The sequence below is a fragment of the Sturnus vulgaris genome, chromosome 8 (assembly GCF_052056855.1).
Source record: "Sturnus vulgaris isolate bStuVul1 chromosome 8, bStuVul1.hap1, whole genome shotgun sequence".
Taxonomy (NCBI): Eukaryota; Metazoa; Chordata; class Aves; order Passeriformes; family Sturnidae; genus Sturnus; species Sturnus vulgaris.
The window spans coordinates 21828506-21846070 of NC_142250.1; the positions used below are offsets into that span (position 1 = coordinate 21828506).

At 41.0% G+C, this 17565-nt stretch overlaps 1 protein-coding gene across 9 annotated transcripts in view; it reads left to right on the top strand.

Annotated features, from left to right (window-relative positions):
• PCGF5 (polycomb group ring finger 5) overlaps positions 1–17565 on the top strand; it is a 103076-nt gene that overhangs the window by 61308 nt on the left and 24203 nt on the right. For 8 of the 9 annotated variants that reach the window (XR_015805154.1, XM_088169117.1, XM_014875360.2 and 5 more), the window contains one exon: positions 7653–7962. Coding sequence is in view for 8 of the 9 variants with exons in the window: in XM_088169117.1 (XP_088025243.1) it covers positions 7851–7962 (112 nt within the window). In the remaining variant the exon portion in view is untranslated. Of the gene's footprint in view, positions 1–7095; positions 7211–7652; positions 7963–17565 lie in introns of those variants that run through there. The other variant, XM_014875362.2, reaches the window with a different exon arrangement.

Below are 17565 nucleotides of genomic sequence, written 5' to 3' on the forward strand. Positions count from 1 at the left end.
TTTCTAAGTTTGTCTCACTTCCTCTGGGAAATTTCTGGATATGTTTGTGTCTGATACATGTAATCATGCCTATTCAAACTATTCTTCAAAATAAAAATCCAGAATAGTGACAAAATAATCAAGGAAACAGAAGGAAAATACCTTTTTAAAATATGCCCATCACAGTTAATTCTTAACTCTTCAGCTGCTTTTAGCTGAAAAGTTTGGATTCTGCTGAGATAGATTGTTGTTTTTAAGCTTGCAATACCTCTGAAGACTATAATCACAGTTCTTAAATTTGCTGTTTCCAGGGAGATGTGTCAAACTAGTCACAAGATCTTCATTCAGTATGTTTAATGGTCAGCTAATAATATGTTCTAAATCACATATTTTTTCCTTTCAACCTCTGCATACAAGAGACTCAAGTTAAATTGTCTCCTTCATGCTTGTGACAATTTCTGGTCAATTTTGTTTCAGAGTTATGATTTTTTTTTCCTTGCACTGGCAATCTCCCTCTCCCACTACTATGACCTTGTTTCTTGTTTTCTGTTTCCCTAGCTGGGAAGAAACAGTGTGTGCTATAGCTGACAAGTATGTTCGTGTGCTACGGAAATGTTTAACAATGCAGATCTGCTCATCTTTCCCTTGCTGGAGTCATTTATTTGATTCTCACTTCTTTACTAGCAGCCAATTATTATAAAGTCTGTAGGAACTTACTTTATGATTTCTCTTACCTTTTAAAAGTTCCTGGAATTTAGTTCAACGCAGTTGGAACACTGTGTGACACAATTTTACCTTTCTCTTGAAATGCTTCTTGAATGCATTTTTCTTGTTTACATATTTGTCAATGGCCTAATAATACAGATGTTGGCATTTTGCAACCTGCTTTTCTACTTTACTTTAGGCTATAAAAGAAGAGTAAGCATTAAGAAATGCTATATATATCCCAGAAGTACCATTATGTGCTAATATATGGCTTCTTATAGAGAGCTCAGTAAGGATGAAGAAAAACCCTCGTGGTAGAAATGCAAAACCTAATTGCTGATCATTTTCATGAGTAACTGATGGGGATAAGAATAGCCTGATTCCTCTTGTTTCCTATCAAATCAAAAGCAGTTTTCACACTGAGCATACTTATAATTTTTTATATGATAAACAATGTTACTACTCTTTGCCTAAAAAGTGAAGAAATATGTCACATGATCCCAAGATTCTGACAAAGACTTGGATAATGGCAGTAAAAGTTAAGTTTCCTTGCTGCTAGTATATTATTAATATATGTGAGAAAGTATACAAGATGGAATAAGGAAAATTCCAACTGGACCTAGATAAATTAATTCGCAATGAGGATAGCCAGGGGTTGAGACAAGTTCCTAGAGAGGCTGTATAATTGCCATCCTTACATATACTCAGACTTTCTTTGGATGTAGCCCTGAGCAATCTGAATTAACTTTAACATTAGACCAGATCATGTCGAAAGGTCCTGCCAACCCAATTAGTGTTCTGTTCTAGATGATGTTCTACTTGATTGGGAATTTAACACTAAATAAGAGATCCCAGGTGGATCTCTTCTTCCTACCTGAGTAAATATGCAGTAATTTTAATGAAGTTGCCTGCAGTTTGAGGAGGATTGGTCTTCCTCTCTGTGGTGCAGCACAGAGGTGACATATGGAGACATATGATGAGGTGATATATGGAGTGCTGTGTCCAGTTCTCAGAACAAAAAGGACATGAAGCAAGTCACAGGGCCCCAAAGATGTTTAAGGTATTGGAGCATTGTTTACATAAGGAGAAGTTGAGAGTTTGGGGACTGCTCAGCTGGGGGAAAAGAAGTCTCTTTTCAGCACATATAATTCCTTGATGGGAGGGAATGAAGATGAAGAAGTCAAACAGTTCTCAGTAGTGCCCACTGACAGGCAAAGAGATAATGGGTACAAACTGAAACACATTAAATTCTATCTGATAACAAGAAAGCTTTTTTTTTAATATGAAGTTGATCAAAACTGGAACAGGTTGCCCAGAGAGTGTGTACATCCCCATCTGTGGACGTAGTCAAAACCCAGGTGGATACAGTCCAGGATAACCTGCTTTAGCTGACCCTGCTTGAGCAGACAGGTTGGATTAAATGATCTCAAGAGGTGTCTTCTAACCTAAAAACTTCTGTGAAGTGTTCAAGTTTGTAAAAGCTGTGGAATGGCATTTCCATCAGATGTCTAGAGAATAATACTGCAGTTCTCTCTAAATGCCATTCAGATTGCTACACAATTTCTATCAAGAAAACTGGGGATTGTTTGTTTTGTTAGTTTCCTAATTCAGATGTGCCCCAGTAATTCTTCCATCTACAAAATACAAGTAACTCTTAGGATAACTGGAGGGTAGTTGGAGAGTTGCCTGGAAACAGACTCCAGAGTAGCTGATAAGGATATAACATTGTACTAGTGTTGATCTCCTTGCTAAGTTAGAATTATTCACTCATTTAAATTTTTGCTGAGAATTTGGCTTTATTGACCAATGTTTATTTTGTCTCTGAAATTTACTTGGGAGCTGACATCAAATATTGGTATATTTTAAAAAGTATTAGAACTGCGTTAATGAAATCCTTGGAGTTCACAAGTTCTTGTATGTCCTGGCTGTTCCTTTAAAATGATACATTTTATTCATATTAAATGTAAGTAATTACTTTGTTTCACATCAGGATGAAAGAATAGTTCTTAAGGGATTTCAAGAAACTACTCCTTAAGGATGATAGTGCTTAAAACGCAGCATTTATTTTCTGTGTGTTAGGAAAGCTCATATATGTGAAAAAGGACTTGGCTTTTTATAAAAGTAAGCACTGTATTAGAGGATACTGAGGACTGCTGAGTAAAAGTCAATGGATGAGAAAGTTAAAAGTTTAAGAAACAGAAAAATGAGAGCGGCTGTATTTTCGCCACTCATTTGAGGGCTCTAATGACCATCTCTGTCATACCATGTATCCTGGGGTGACTTGTGGTACTGTATTGTGTCCCCCACCATCTGCTTATGCTGGATGTTGAGTTCTGTGACTTTTGGATTTGGCTGGATCCAAGAGCAAAGGGAGGGAGAAGCCATGGTGTGCAGTTTTGTTGGCAGAAGCTTCACTTCTCCCTCGAGTTCCTTTCTCTTGGTGAGTTGTCTGCAGCACGGATAGAGAGAGTATAATTTTCCTTTGCTTTTTAAGCTAGTTTCTGCTCTGTGAGCTGAGTCAAGAAAATTTTTCCTGGGACAGTGGCTTTTTCCTGGAACTGGTCAGCTTTTCTCCAGTCCGAACACCAGAACAATCGCAGCTGCACTGCAGCCTGGATGCTGGGCCTGAGCCCTGCAGAGACTGGGCAGGAGCTGAGCCACACTCACAGAGGACTCCCTGAACCACAGGAGGACTCTCTGAATTTGTCATCTCTTCAGAACAGCGAGAGGCTTTATTGTTATGTATTATTCACTTTTCCATGCTTATGAATACTTTGCTTGTTAAATAAGCAGGGTTTTTTCCATTTTCTCCAAGGAGATTTTCTCCCAAACTGGTTGGGGAAGGGGCTGCTGGAATCTGCCTTTACAGAGGAGACACCTTTTGGACGTTTCCTCCCAATTTTGTCTCAAACCAGGACAAATATTTTGGTGCCCAATGTGGGGCTCAAGAAAGTGGAAAAAACCTTTAGTAATTGTATTTTGGTTTTACTTACTCTGTATTGGGATGAAGCAGTCAGTAGCCATGCTGCTTGAATTCATGTCTCTCTGGCTTAAGGCACTGGTGTCTCTCTGGTCCATAGGCCTGTTTGAGGTAATAATAGTTTTCTTACCCACAGATGGCTCCAGTCTTGTCTGTAACATGTAGCTTTTACAGAAGAATGGCGTGAATTAGGATTGCAAATTTGCTAGGTGTGGTGATTATGATTTTTAGAGAGTTAACAAAGGTACTGGGGTTTGTTCAAAATGTGTATGGTGTGTTGTTTACCCATCCTAATCTCCTCCCTAGCTTCCATAGCATGTTTTGGGGGTTTATTAGTAACTGCACCCAGTTTGTTAGAGGAGGGAGCAGGGGATGAGGCTTCCCAGCCTTTCCTCTCCTTCTTCTCCTTTAAATTTTAAGAATGTTCAATTTCCCCTGAATGTTAAAGAGACCACTTTCCTGGTATTTTATCTGGTAAGCTTTCTCTGGATGGTCTGCAGTTTTTTAGAGTGAGGGCTGAGATGTCCAGAGGGGTTGAGGAGACATCTGACACAGGCATGGAAAATCCTGAGTGGTGTGGGGAATGGGAGAAAGTGGGCCAGACCCTGAAGGAATTTTCTGACCCAGCAGCCCGGGACTTTCCCTGTGAACAAATTCAGAACCCAGATGAGGTGGGGAAATATTTTCAAGAGAACCAGTGACATGTTTCCTGCCACTAATACATGACACATACTTACTCTGATGAGCTCAGTTAATTTCTTAATTGTGTTTCTTTCATAATATGAAATTACTGCCTTGTTTGATTCAAACACTATGCTTATTACCTTTGAACTGCTATAAGTAGATCAGAATGCTCACATCACTTATATGAACCTGTATTTTTAAATAAACCTGTTGCATCCAATGCTAGGAGTTAACTATCTTGGAATTTTTAATTAATTCATAAGCATTTATTAACATAATTTGCTTCCTGATGATATAAAGCATAAGTATTTTAGGATCTACTTTCCTCTGATAATGAAATGAGAGCTTCTTCTCTGCTGCTTCTCATTTGCTCTTTATGTTATGGTCTGGAAAGTTGCTGAAAGCCCCAGCTTTCATCACCTTCAGTCAGCATCTCATAAATACAACTTGGTACCAGCAGGACTGAGTTAATGAGTTGTGGAGAGATGGGGCAAGAATTTGTCATGTACACTATCACTTACCTGGCATGGGACTGCTTGTCCTTAAAAAGGGGATTTCAGTATAACTTATGGGAATCAATACCAGTTGTATATGTTTGCAAGTATCCCAACTGCTGTGTGAGCATTACTGCATGGCCTACACAGTATAATAAATGACATAACTGAGTTTTTAATGTGCTCAAATAGAATACTGTGCATCCATTACTGTATAAACATAAGCCTAGCTGATTAATTAATTTAGAAAATGTTGGGTTCTTTTTTTTTCAAATGGGACACTTGATAAACTATGCTATGAAATCTCACTTAGAATACAGTTTAGTTTTTTAAAAAGTCTTACCAGATGCAGTGGCTTGGAAACAGCCAGGAAAGCATGAGCAGTTGTTTGTTTTAAATGCATGTATGTAAGTTTAATAATGCTGTATCAAACTGCATTTGAGCAGAGCCACTCTTATGCACATTCTGAAATAAGTCAACTTCTACTAAACCGACTGAATGTGACTAATGAAAATATTCTCATGAGATGTATATAGTTTTTGTTGCCTCTTTTCTGTTTAGTGTTCTTGAGCCGGTGAGTTGTCAGTATGTGCTTTGTGGTATAAAAGTGCAAACAATGGTTAACAGTAGAAGGTTTAAACCATTAAAACACAATTCTGTTAAGCTACACTGAATCCCGGGGTGTATCAGGCACAGCATCACCTGCCAGTCAGGGCAGGTGGCTGTCCTGTTCTGCTCTGCACTGGTGCAGCCTCGCTTTGAGTGCTGGGGCACTTCTGGCCACCTCAATGTAAGAAAGATCTAAAGCTGTTACAAGTGTCCAAAGGAGGGTGTGAAGATGGTGGGGGCCTAGAGGGGCAGCCTGCTGAGCAGTGGGTGGCTCAGTCACTTGGCTTGTTCTGCCTGGAGGAGACTGAGGGGAGACTTGATAGAGTCTGCAGCTTCCTCATGAGGGGAAGCAGGGGTGCAGACACTGATCTCTTCTCTGTGGTGACCAGTGACAGGACTCGAGGGAATGGCCTGAAGCTGAGTCAGGGGAGGTTTAGGATAGATATTAGGAAAATGTTCTTCACCAAGAGAGTGGTTGGGCACTGCAACAGGGTCCCCAGGGAAGTGGTCACAGCACCAAGCCTGATAGAGATGAAGAAGCAGTTAGACATTTCCAGCACATGGTTCCTGTGCAGGGACAGGAGTTGGACTTGAATGATCCTTGTGGGTTCCTTCCAGCTCAGGATACTCTATGATTCTATGCTGCTTCAAAAGACTTTTAGCTATATAAACTTTTGTTCATGTTGTGGAGAAATAACCTCATACAAGATGAACATTTTATCAGGAAAAATCATTCAAAAAAATCAGTTCGGTTGAATTGCTGTATGTCTGATTTATCATACATTCATCACTGTACTGTAACTTTAATTGTAACAGGTTTTGATGCACCTGACTCAGACTAGCCATTGAATTGATGTAAATGGAGATCTATTGCCTGGTAAATATTACAGCAGTAGGACTAGATGGCAGAAACAGGCCAAAGTTATTAAAGCCTTCTGCTGTTGCAGCACTTACACAAGGATGAAAGGGAAGAGTGCACTGGAGGGCCACTGCAAAATAAGCATTTATTTCAAAATGCAGAATAGAAAAGCAAAGACCGAAAACAGTCGCAGGTAATGTGATGCCATTCCAGCTAATACAGGAAATGTCTCCTTATGTTTCTGCCATTATTGTGAAAAACAGTATAAAAGAAATTTTCTAGAAATGGTACAATTGGAAAATTAAGGTAGCATTAGTTTTTTTGGATAATTACTTGGTGATATGATGGATTTCTGTGACTAGGGGGGGCAAAAAGCAGATGCACTGAGCCACGGAGACAGCTTTTCCTCGTGCTAAGCCCTTAGCTAGTTGGTCCCGGTTCGAGGAAAGCACACATATTTTCACGGGATTTGGGCTAACTTAGTGCAGTGTTTAGTGTTGGGGTTTGCGGGCTGGAGAAACGGGTTTAACTTGTACCCTTCCACGGGCAGAAGCTGAAGTTATTTCTAAGAGCGGCGCCGGTGCCCCAGCGGGTGTGTGCCGAGCCGGGGGCGCGGGCCGGGCGCCGCTGCCGCGCTTACCTGGGGCGGGCAGCGCCGCCGCCCCGCTCCCGTCCGGGGGCCGCGCAGGGCTCCGGCCGGTGCCGCCCCGAGCGGCGCTGCGGGCTGTGGCGCAGCGGGGCTCGGCCGGGAGCAGCGCCTGCGCGCCCGTCCCGCCCGCCCCGGGACCGGCCACGGCAGCCCGGCGGGGAGGAGGAGGGAGCGCTCCGAGCGGGGGAGGCGCACGGCGTTTCTCTTTCTCTTTCGCCGGGCGCCCGCCCGAGGCCGCGGGGTTGCGCCAGGTACGGCCGGGGCCGCGGCAGGGGCGGGAGGCGCCGCAGGTGCGGGAGGGGAGGGACGGGAGTCGGGCGAGCGGGGGCAGAGCCGGGCGGCCGCCGCCCTCTCCGGCCGCGGTCCCGCGGGGCTCGGGCGGCGCGGGGGCTGCTCCCCGCGGGGCCCGGCGCGGCCTGCGGGCCCGGCGGGGCGGGGCGGGCTGTGCCGGCCGGGCTGGGGCGGCCGCGGCCCCTGCACCTGTCACCGCGGCCCCGAGCCCGTCCCGCCGGCGGCCGCAGCCCGGCGAGGCGGGGGGCGCGGCCTCGGACCTTGGCTGCCGGCGCACGGCGGCTGCTGTTATGTAAATTACAGCCCCGTGCCGCTGCCAAGTTCATGGCGACACTGGTGCTCCGGGGCATCGCTGCTGTCCGGCCAGGTTCACGTAGCTCTCTTTTTCCACTTGTGTTACAGGTAGGAAAATGACTCGCCCGGCACAGGAGCAGGAGTTATGAGCCATGTCTCAGTGAGACCTGCGGAATTAAGATCAAATGCCTGGAGAAGTCCAGTTGCACAGAGCAGCACCTCAGCTCTTGTGAACTGTGGACATCGACGCCTCTCAGACTTGCTTCTCTGGCCCCAAGCACTCTGCCAGCATTTCCTGCTCCACGAATGGCTACTCAGAGGAAGCACTTGGTGAAAGATTTCAATCCTCATATCACCTGCTATATCTGTAAAGGCTATCTCATCAAGCCAACTACAGTAACGGAGTGCCTCCATACCTGTAAGTAGTACTTTGCAAAAGAGTCCCTCCTTCCTAAGTTATATATTTTTTAAGTGTTAATGTGTTTAATACCACCACTGCTCTTGGTTTTGTTTACTGAGTTTTTATATTAAATATTCTGAATTAATCCAGTCTTTTCTGGAGTTTCCTAAACACTGCTCTGCAGTTTGGGTCATCTTGAACTGTGTGCAGTTCTGTCCTCCACAGTACAAGATAGATACAGAGCTCCTGGAGCAGATTCACCAGAGAGTGCTAAGTTGATAAAAGATCTGGAGAACCTCTCTTACAAGGAAAGGTTGAGGGAGCTGGGCTTGTTCGGTCTCAAGAAGGGGTGACTGAGAGGGGTCCTCATTAAGGTGTGTAAATATCTAGAATGGGTGTCAAGAGGATGGAGCCAAGCTCTGCTTGGTGATGCCACCCAATAGAACAAGAGGCAGTGGGAAAAAACTGATGCACAGGTGGTTCCACCTGATCTTGGGGAGTAACTTCTTTACTTTATGGGTTACCGAGCCCTGGAACAGATTGCCCAGAGTGGGTATGAAGGTTCCCTCACTGGAGATATTCAAGAGCAGTCTGGATGCAATTCTGTGCTATGTGCTCTGGGATGACCTGCTTGAACAGAGAGGTTGGACCAGATAACCTATTGGAGTCCCTTCCAACCTGACCCATTCCATGAGGGTATGTCAGCTCTGCTGGTCACCTGGACAGTACAGAGACCCTTTTGTTTGCACTAGGCTAGTGGTGATTGTGGTGACACTAACACCATACTTATATCACTGTTGCCTGTCTGATCACAGGTGAGATCATTAGGCCAGATGTGCTCTTTTGATAATATGCTTGAAACGTAAACTAATGTATCTGTTGGCAGTGCATACAGATGGATACACTGGTTTGGTCAGTACTGGCCCACATCTCTCTAATGTATTCCATGGCACAGTGCAGAGAAATACTTGAAAGGTGGCAAAATATTTACTCTAGGGGGTAGATCTGTTTCAATGGAACTGTCTCAGGAAAATACAAATTTTTAAGTTGTCTTCTGCTCCTACTATATCTAAACCATTGTCATGTATGAAGTATATTGGACGTATGAGTGGTCCTGTCAAACCCTGTCATCTTACTTTCACAAGCTTATTTACACAATTCCTTTTTTTACATTTATTTCTGAATAGGCAGTAGTTTCACTGGACCTCCTTTAGAATTTGACATCTTTCCAAATAACATTTGAAGTCTTCTAAAGGAAGAGTAAGGGGAATTGTATGTCTTCTAGTAGATTTCTCATTTTTAAACCTTTAATAAATTACAATTAAAAGTCTTGTCTTGGCATTTCCTGTCATTTCTGTGCAGTATTGTTATGCAGCTGTTATTGTCTTCACTGTCAATTTTTACAGTTTGGTGTTACATCCCTTCTGTATGAAGCACACAGAGAATTTAAACAATGGAAGCCACTGTGCAGCAGGAAAACTATGACACAGTGGCCATCACAGAAACATGGTGGGATAACTCACAACTGGAAGGATGCAGTGGATGGCTATAAAACTCTTCAGAAGGAGTAGGCAAGGAAGGAGAACTGGTGGGGTAGCACGGTGTGCTAGGCAGTGTTTTGAGTGTGTAGAATCCAGTGATGGTGATGATAGCATGTTCATGGGTAAGAACTGGGGGGATGGCCAGCAAGGCAGGTACCATGGTTGGGAGTCTGTTACAGATAACCTAACCAGAGTCAAGAGATAGAGGGCATATTCTAGAAGCAGCTGAGGGAAGTCTTACAGTCACTAACACTTGTTTTAGAGGAATATTTCAATTTACCAGATGCCTACTGGAAATAGCAGTGAGAAGACAGTCTAGGAGGTTCCTGGAGTGGGTGGAGGGTAACTTCTGGACATAGTGGGTGAGTGAGGCCCTGCTGGACCTGCTGTTTGTGAACTGGTTGATATAACAGTTGGAGGATGTCTTTGGGCACAGCAATCACAAAAAGATAGTTTTCAATTCTTAAAAAAGGAAGGAGGGCATTTAGCATTACCACTTCCCTGAACTTTTGGAGGGCAGATTTTGGAGCCTGGTTGACAGATTCCCTTGGGAGGCAGTCTTGAAGGGCAGAAGAGTCCAGGATGGCTGTATGTGCTTTAAGAAGGAAATCCTAAAGGCACAGGAGCAGGTTGTCCCCATGTGCAGAAAGATGAGCTGGCAGGGAAGCCAGCTCTGTACAGCTGGCTGTACAGAAAGCCTTGTCTGGAACTTAGTAAAGAAAATAGAGTTTATGAATTTGGAAGAAGGGGCAGTCAACCTGGAAGGACTGCAAGGATACTGTGAAGTTATGAAGAGAGAGAATCAGAAGGGCCAAAGCTCAACAGGAATTTAATCTGGTTAGTGCCATAATAGATAATTAACAATGTTTCTATAAATACATTATCAAAAAAAGGAATGCTAAGGAGGATCTTCATCCTTTATTGAATGCAGAGGGAAAGTAGTGACAAAGAATCAGGAAAAGACTGAGATGCTTAACAGAGGTAGATTTATTAGAGAGAGGTAAATATATTATTAAATTCTCTTTGCCTTTAAAGAAGCTGGAAAAAATCCAGTATTAGCTAATTTTTTATGGTTGAAGTTTAATGAACAATTAGTAACTTTTAAAAGATTGGGGTTAGGGGAAAATAGTTACATCACAAATCAGATTTTAGAAAAAAAATGTTTTTATTGTGGTATCTTTTTGTTTATATAATTTATTTGTTTATTTACTCTTGCTCCTATTACAAACAATAATGGCAGAAGGAGCATTCTCTTCTCAGCAGCATCTGCTGCTTTTGTTCTTTTGTAGTTTGTGAGCTCTCCACTGAACCAGCTCTGTTACTGCCTAGTTCCTGGGCTAGAGCATGGGAATTTTACTGAGCTGCCATATAGTTACACAGGTCTCCTCACTGAAAAACTGCCACATATTTGGGTTGTTAAGTAGAAATGCAGGAAAGAAAGTGGTGTTTCTTTAAAGCAAAGTCTAGTTACAGTTGCCAAAATACAAAGCTAACAATGGTGGAAAGGAAAATGAAAAACTTGAAAAAAGTGGTGATATGCAAATCTTATGTCTGCAAAGGAAAAGGTGATGGCAGAATTCAGGAAGGTGCTCTGCTCAGTTACCTTGTAGAAAGTATTTAATCTTTTTAAACTGTTTTTCATATACAGGTATGCTACTATACAGGTATTATTCTTCAATATTGTCCAAATAGATACCACAGAATACAATGATTTTAACTGTCCTTTGGTATTTGTCTTGTACTTACTAATTGACATAATTGAAAACAGTGTTGTAGAACTTATCATAATCTGCAGATATTAATAGTTGAAGAAGCAGCACAAATTCATTAGATACTGGGAGTGCAATGTATTACTCTGGACAAGATGAAAAGCATGTATTGACATAGATGTTTTCCAGTGATTATAGGGGAACTACTGTGGTTGTTAGTAACCAAAGCAGGGAATTAGCAGTTAATTTACATATTCTGTATCACTGGAAAATATTAAGTAAAGTCCTGCTCTGAAAAATGAGTGCCTTTTCAATAACAGATATTTCTAATGGGGCTTTTGGAAATGTTGGACAGATAACTCCACTGTTCCCTGGGAAACCTAAATGCAGCTTGGGTACCAGAAGTGAAATTTTTCCTATCTCTGTTGGAAAGGAAATGGTTGTGTTACTGCAAAATTACTTATTCTGTAAATTCAGTACTTAATTTCTTTTTTGCTACTTCCAACAGAATGGTTTTGTCTTATGGACTGAGACCTTTTTTCCTAGTCTGTTACACAGTTGTCAAGGATGTTTAAGAACTACTGATGGAAGCAGGCTGGATGTGAGCTAAAGGGCATATCCCATCATTTGTCTCCTGAGTCACCCCGTTGTTTAGTACAGTGTGCACTTACAAAATTTGCAAAATAAACTTTCCTCAAGAACATTCTTCAGTATCTTAAAAAATAACAGACTGTTTACACAATCGTAGAAATGTTGGTTGAAAACATCTGGAGGTTGTCTAGGTCAAATTCATGCAGGAGGCAGGTTAGTTGCCAATACTCTACCAGGGCAAGCCATGTCTCTGCGTAGTTGGCACTTGAATTTCTAAGCATGGTGTCTCCACAGCCTCTCTTCATAACCATATCCAGTGTTACAATCTTTATCTAGTTTTTCTGAATGTCCTGCCAGATGTTAACATGTGACCATTGCTCTTTGTGATACTCTTTGCCACTCCCAAGAAGATGGGCACTGTCCCTCCTGTAACTGCTGTTCAAATGGTACAAGCTATTATTACATCACCTGCCAGCCTATGGTATGATTTGCTTTTGGCAAATTGCTATTGCCACTTCCTGATTACATTTTTGTGCCTCTCATAGCTGGAAATTGATTCCAAGGGACATGATGTAATCTGCCATCTTCCCAGTCAGCTAGAGGAGGCTGTTTAGCTGTACCTCCCTGGGTCATCCTTCCCCTCTTCATTGAAAATGGGCATAACACACTACCCTTTTCTAGTCATAGGGTACCTCTCATAATCACCCTGATTATGGTGATAAGCTTTCATCTTACTGAATCCTACCTGGCCCGTGGATTTAAACACATTCAGTCTTTCTCAGTAAGCTTTAACCTGCTGCTGCTTGGCTGTTGATCATCCCTCTCCTTCCTAAATCAAACTGGTATGCAGGGACATTTAGGATCAAGTGCTGCCTGTGAAGACCAAGGCAAAAAGATACTGAGGACTTCAAATCTTTCTCCATAAGCTGTTTCTGAGTTTTTTCCCTCATTCATTAACAGCCATGTTTTGTCTAAGCTTCCTTCAGCTACTAGCATACTTAGACAGTTCCCTTATGTCTCTCATCAGTTTTTGCTCTGGCTGGGCCTTGACTTTCCTGCTTTTATCTCTTAAGTGCCAGAGTAGTGATTTTATATTTGCTTCCCATTCTTGTTTCCACTTCTAATATGATCTACTTTAGCACATTAATTAAAGAACCATGTGCACTAAGCAATTCCTGTGCACTAAGCAGTTCTTCTGACAAAATTCCTCATCCAGTGGACTGTATAGCTCAGCCTGCTCTCCTAAGTCTCTTCTCAGTGATAGTCTCCTTGGGAAATCTGGTGAGTGGTTGCTTAAACAAGCTGAAGTCCCATCTGCTGAAGTTCAGAGTCCTAACTGTGCTGTTTAAGTGTGTCTCCTTCCTCAGGATCCTTAACTCACCTCAAGGCAAGCTGCTCTCTGTAGCTGTATTCATCACCAGCTTTTCCCTGCTTATGAACAGGAGATCAGAAGGTGCATTTCTCCTAGTTGGTCTCTCTAATATTTGTGTTAAGAAATTGCCAACCAAGGCAGTCGAGGAACTTTCAGAGATGTCCTTCCCTGCCAGAACTTTACCAGAAATGTAATTTTCAATATCAAATAATCTTTCAACCAGAATGGTTTTCAGATTTTGCTAAAAAACCTATGCTGTCAACTGAACATCCCAAAAAAACTTCACTGCAGCAAAATTTCTTGCCCTCAGACAAGCAAGCTGAGCTGCCTTCAGACTCCTTCTCTTGCAGAAATTTTAGTCAATGGCATGTATCAGGGCCTAAATGTTATTTTTTAATAGTTTTCAACATAGAAAGTCTTCCTTGGTTATCGCATACTGAAATTCTCTCCGAACAGAAGAGAATCCAGTGTGACTATGTCTGGTAATTGTAATTAAGAGTGCAATAGTCCCACTTGTATTGTTTCTGAAAAAGGTGGTTAAATGAATTGAAGTTTTTTGTCCTGTTTTTAAGCAAACACTTTCCCTAAAAGTAAGTGCTTCTAAAGCAGGCTTAAGGTAGATAATTAAATACTTCAGTAAACACCAAATGACTTGTTACACCTCTGTGCCATCAGTGAGGTGGGTTTGATGTTCCACTAGCTGTGCATATCCTGTGCCCTTCCTTTGTCCTTCGCTCACTGAATCAGAGTGATTAACTTTGAGAGGAGATCCTTGGAAGAATTCAAAGGATGACTTCTGAGAAAAAGTTTAATTAGTTAATTGTGGTACAAATTCTATCTTGTAGAATACTTCGTTGTAAAAGTGCAGTATGAATTTTTTTTAGGTAGCTCATTAATCAACATTTAAACAGTAACCTGGAGGGATACATATGTATGTAGATATTCATAAGTTTGTACTTTTCTTGTTTGCGACATAAACCAGAGTCTTGGCACTTGTACCTGTGTTTTTCATATGATTATAAAGATCTGAAAGAACGTGTGAACCAGATATCTCTGTATTGGAAAACAGCATTGTTATGGTTGCCAGCCAATTAGCATATGTCACACAAGTACTTTTATCAGCCATAGAAAGTCATCTTATGTGAGTTTAACTTTTATTGTGTCTCATCTGAAGTGTCATCATACAACTATGAAAATCAGGTTCTCATTTCACTGGCATGTGTAGCATATACCTCAAAGTTCTGCAAACTGTACATTTTGATTAAGCAGTTTTCTTTTGCCTGTTTGCTGCCCTACCATGACCTACAGTAAAACAAATGAAACCATGTTATTTTGTTAATCTGTACTGGAAGTACTAAAGGGTTTTGGTTCAGTTTGTTTTTTTCCCTAAGGTGGTGAATTAACTTTATTTGTCATTGAATTGTGTTTAAGGATTCCCTTTTTGCCTGCTTTTTTCACCCAATATTTAGATTGCATCCCATATTTCTGAAACTTCAAAGAGATAGGCTTTAAAAAATATTCAGTGTTTTGCATTGAGAGTAACAGAGGACGATTATACCTATCATATAGGAAAATACTGGTTGTTGATCCCAATAGAAGTATCATGTATCAATTCATTATTCTTGCATGCTAGAATTTATATGTTTTTTACCCTTATATTCCTGTTGGTACATCACATTTAGTTTTGGTTGGCAAATCCTCATAGCACCATAGCTCTACATGAGAAAAAGCAAAAGTTGTTTTAGGTTACTTCAGTACTGATTTACAGTTTCAAGGGGGTTTTATGGTCTTGAGCTTGCTGTACAAACACATGATCCAGATCTATGTGTTTATTGGCATAGAGAAACATCCATATAGGACTGGAATAAGGTTCTTGGTTCTTTATGATGTCTTCTCTGTGTATGTTCTAGTCAAAGACCTTTCCTACACTGGAATTGAAGCTCTTTGTTAATCATTAGGTCCTTTCTTGGACCATGCATGGCTTCCAAAGGTGTCATCTCCTCTCCAAAACAAAAATAAATAGAACACGAAAATAAATATATTCTGACTAAGGAATTCAGTTCCTTTCCATAGAATGGTTTATAGTATAAATATTTCTTCAAGTTAAATTACTGTGGATATTAGCATGCTTTGTTTAGCAGTGTTTAGTGTTTGGGAGGTTTTATGGAGCCAATTATCTGACTTAAATAAGTGTATTAGTTACCGATCCCATGGCATGGAGTTCTTCTGAATAGTAATCATTTCAGATTTCTTCTAGATGTAAATGAAAGCTATAGGTCAGATAGGTCCTATTTGTCTATAGTTTGGGAAACGAACAGAAAACCTAGGAAGCCCAAATGTAAAATGTCTTTACAACACAAATCAGTGCAGTAAGAACAGTGTCATCTCATCACAGACTTCAAGAACTTCTCTGACATGAGTGGAGCAGAAATCCTGAGAGCAAGTTAAGGGAATTAAATTATCTTAAGAATTTCAGAAAGTTTTCCTAAAATGCAAGGAAACTCTTTCAGAAGGAAGCTAATTGTATTGCTTACAGAAAAGAAACCAAATCACTTTGGTATTGATACTAAGCCCCTTCTCCTTTTGAAGAATTTTTGTGCTAATTCTCTGAGTCTCTGTTGCAAAAAAAAAAAAAAAATCATAGAATGGTTTGGGCTGGAACAGACTCTAAGTTCAGACCCTCCTCCCACGGGCAGGGACACTCTCCACTAGTTCGGGTTACTCGGAGCCTCATTCAGCCTGGACATTTTCCAAATAAGAAAAGGTTGGGTTGAGCTTATCAATTCCAAAATTAATATTGACCAGTTACAATTACATTTATACAATTTCTTACACTTTGTTTATTCTTTATCATTTTATCTTGGTGTCAGGCTGAAAAGACTCCATAGAGATGCTGCTGTTTATACCAGACAGAAGACTTATCAAAAAAATAAAGATTAACTCCTTCCTTTATTATGACAGTTAGCAGATGAAACTCCGTTGAAAGAGTTCTCTTTAAAATCGGTTTCTGTGAAGTCAAGTTGGAAGAGGTCTAGAGTAAGCCAAACCTGTTACTGACCTCAGTGACTTTCAGTAGAATTTCCAAATGACAATAGTTTACATTTGTGTTAGACTTCACAATTTCATCGTCATACTTGCTCCTCAGGCCTTTTGCCCCCACACTCTTTAAACTGAGGTTTCCAACTAATGGCATTTCTGAGACAGCCAATGACTCTTAACTTGCTGGTTTATCAGCATTGTCATCACCCACCACTAACCCATACACTTTCTCCTGAGTGCATTCAGCACAATACAGATAGCAGGACTATGAGTTATCAGGTGCTGCAGCTGAAAAGCTCAACTGATGGAAGAGTTATTTTACAATTCCTTGAGAAACTTGGTCTGTGAAGTTAATGTCTTTAATTTAGTGATTCAAAGAAGTTGGAAGAAACACCTACATGGAGGTGTAATGTGTGTGCATTATCAGCATCAGCTGATTTGATATAACCCTTCTAAGGCAAAGACAAATACAGGCTTTGTTTGTTAAAGGAAGTTCAAGATTCCTAGAGCTATCTTATAATTAGGATTTACAAACTTGTTTAGAGATGTTCATACTTCTTAAAGTAATGGATGAAAAACATTACAGTGTTTCAGCAGAAAGCATATTGCAATCGCAGCAGTCCATTTATTTTTTCAGTCCATTTACTGATGAGTTTGCAGTTCTTATTTCAGTGTAGGTGAATTAATAATAAGAAGAGGATAGAGTTTATCTCCGTCCAGAACATTGTTGTACAGTAATAATAGCAGGCATATTTGTTCTCATCAGCTTGGCTTCCATTATTAATGACATTAAAATCTACAGTCTGTAATTAATCATTTGGAAGCAACAGTAGTGTAGCACCTTGTTTAGTTTACTTTCAGTTGATTGGTTGTTAAATTCACATTGTTGTTGGTTTAGGTTTATTGGTTTAATATGGTCCTGATCCTGATTTTTCATTATAAGATTCAAATATTGAATGTTGAGTGTACATTCTGTCATTGCTTTGGAAAACACTATGTCAAAGGGGAAACACTTTGAACCTATGTACAATTTCTGTGACCTTTTCTCTTACAGTAAGTATTTAAACCAGTATTTTCAGCTGCAAGCAACACCATTGGAACAGAAGTGATGTGTGCAAGTCATTTTCAGCTGAGGTGTTGGTGGGCTCTGCTGGCTGGAATTCCCCAGCACACAGCTGAGAATCTGTCCTTTAAGGTGCTACAGGCTTCACGTGTTACGATGCTGGGAGAATTCTAAGTAGCAAAAATATTTGATAATTTAAAACAGTGCTTGTCCAACCTGTGCTGCTGCCCTCGGTGTCTCAGCAGAGCAGAACTAACAATGGTTTTGAGGAACAAGAAGGGGATAAGATACATCGTAATTATTTAC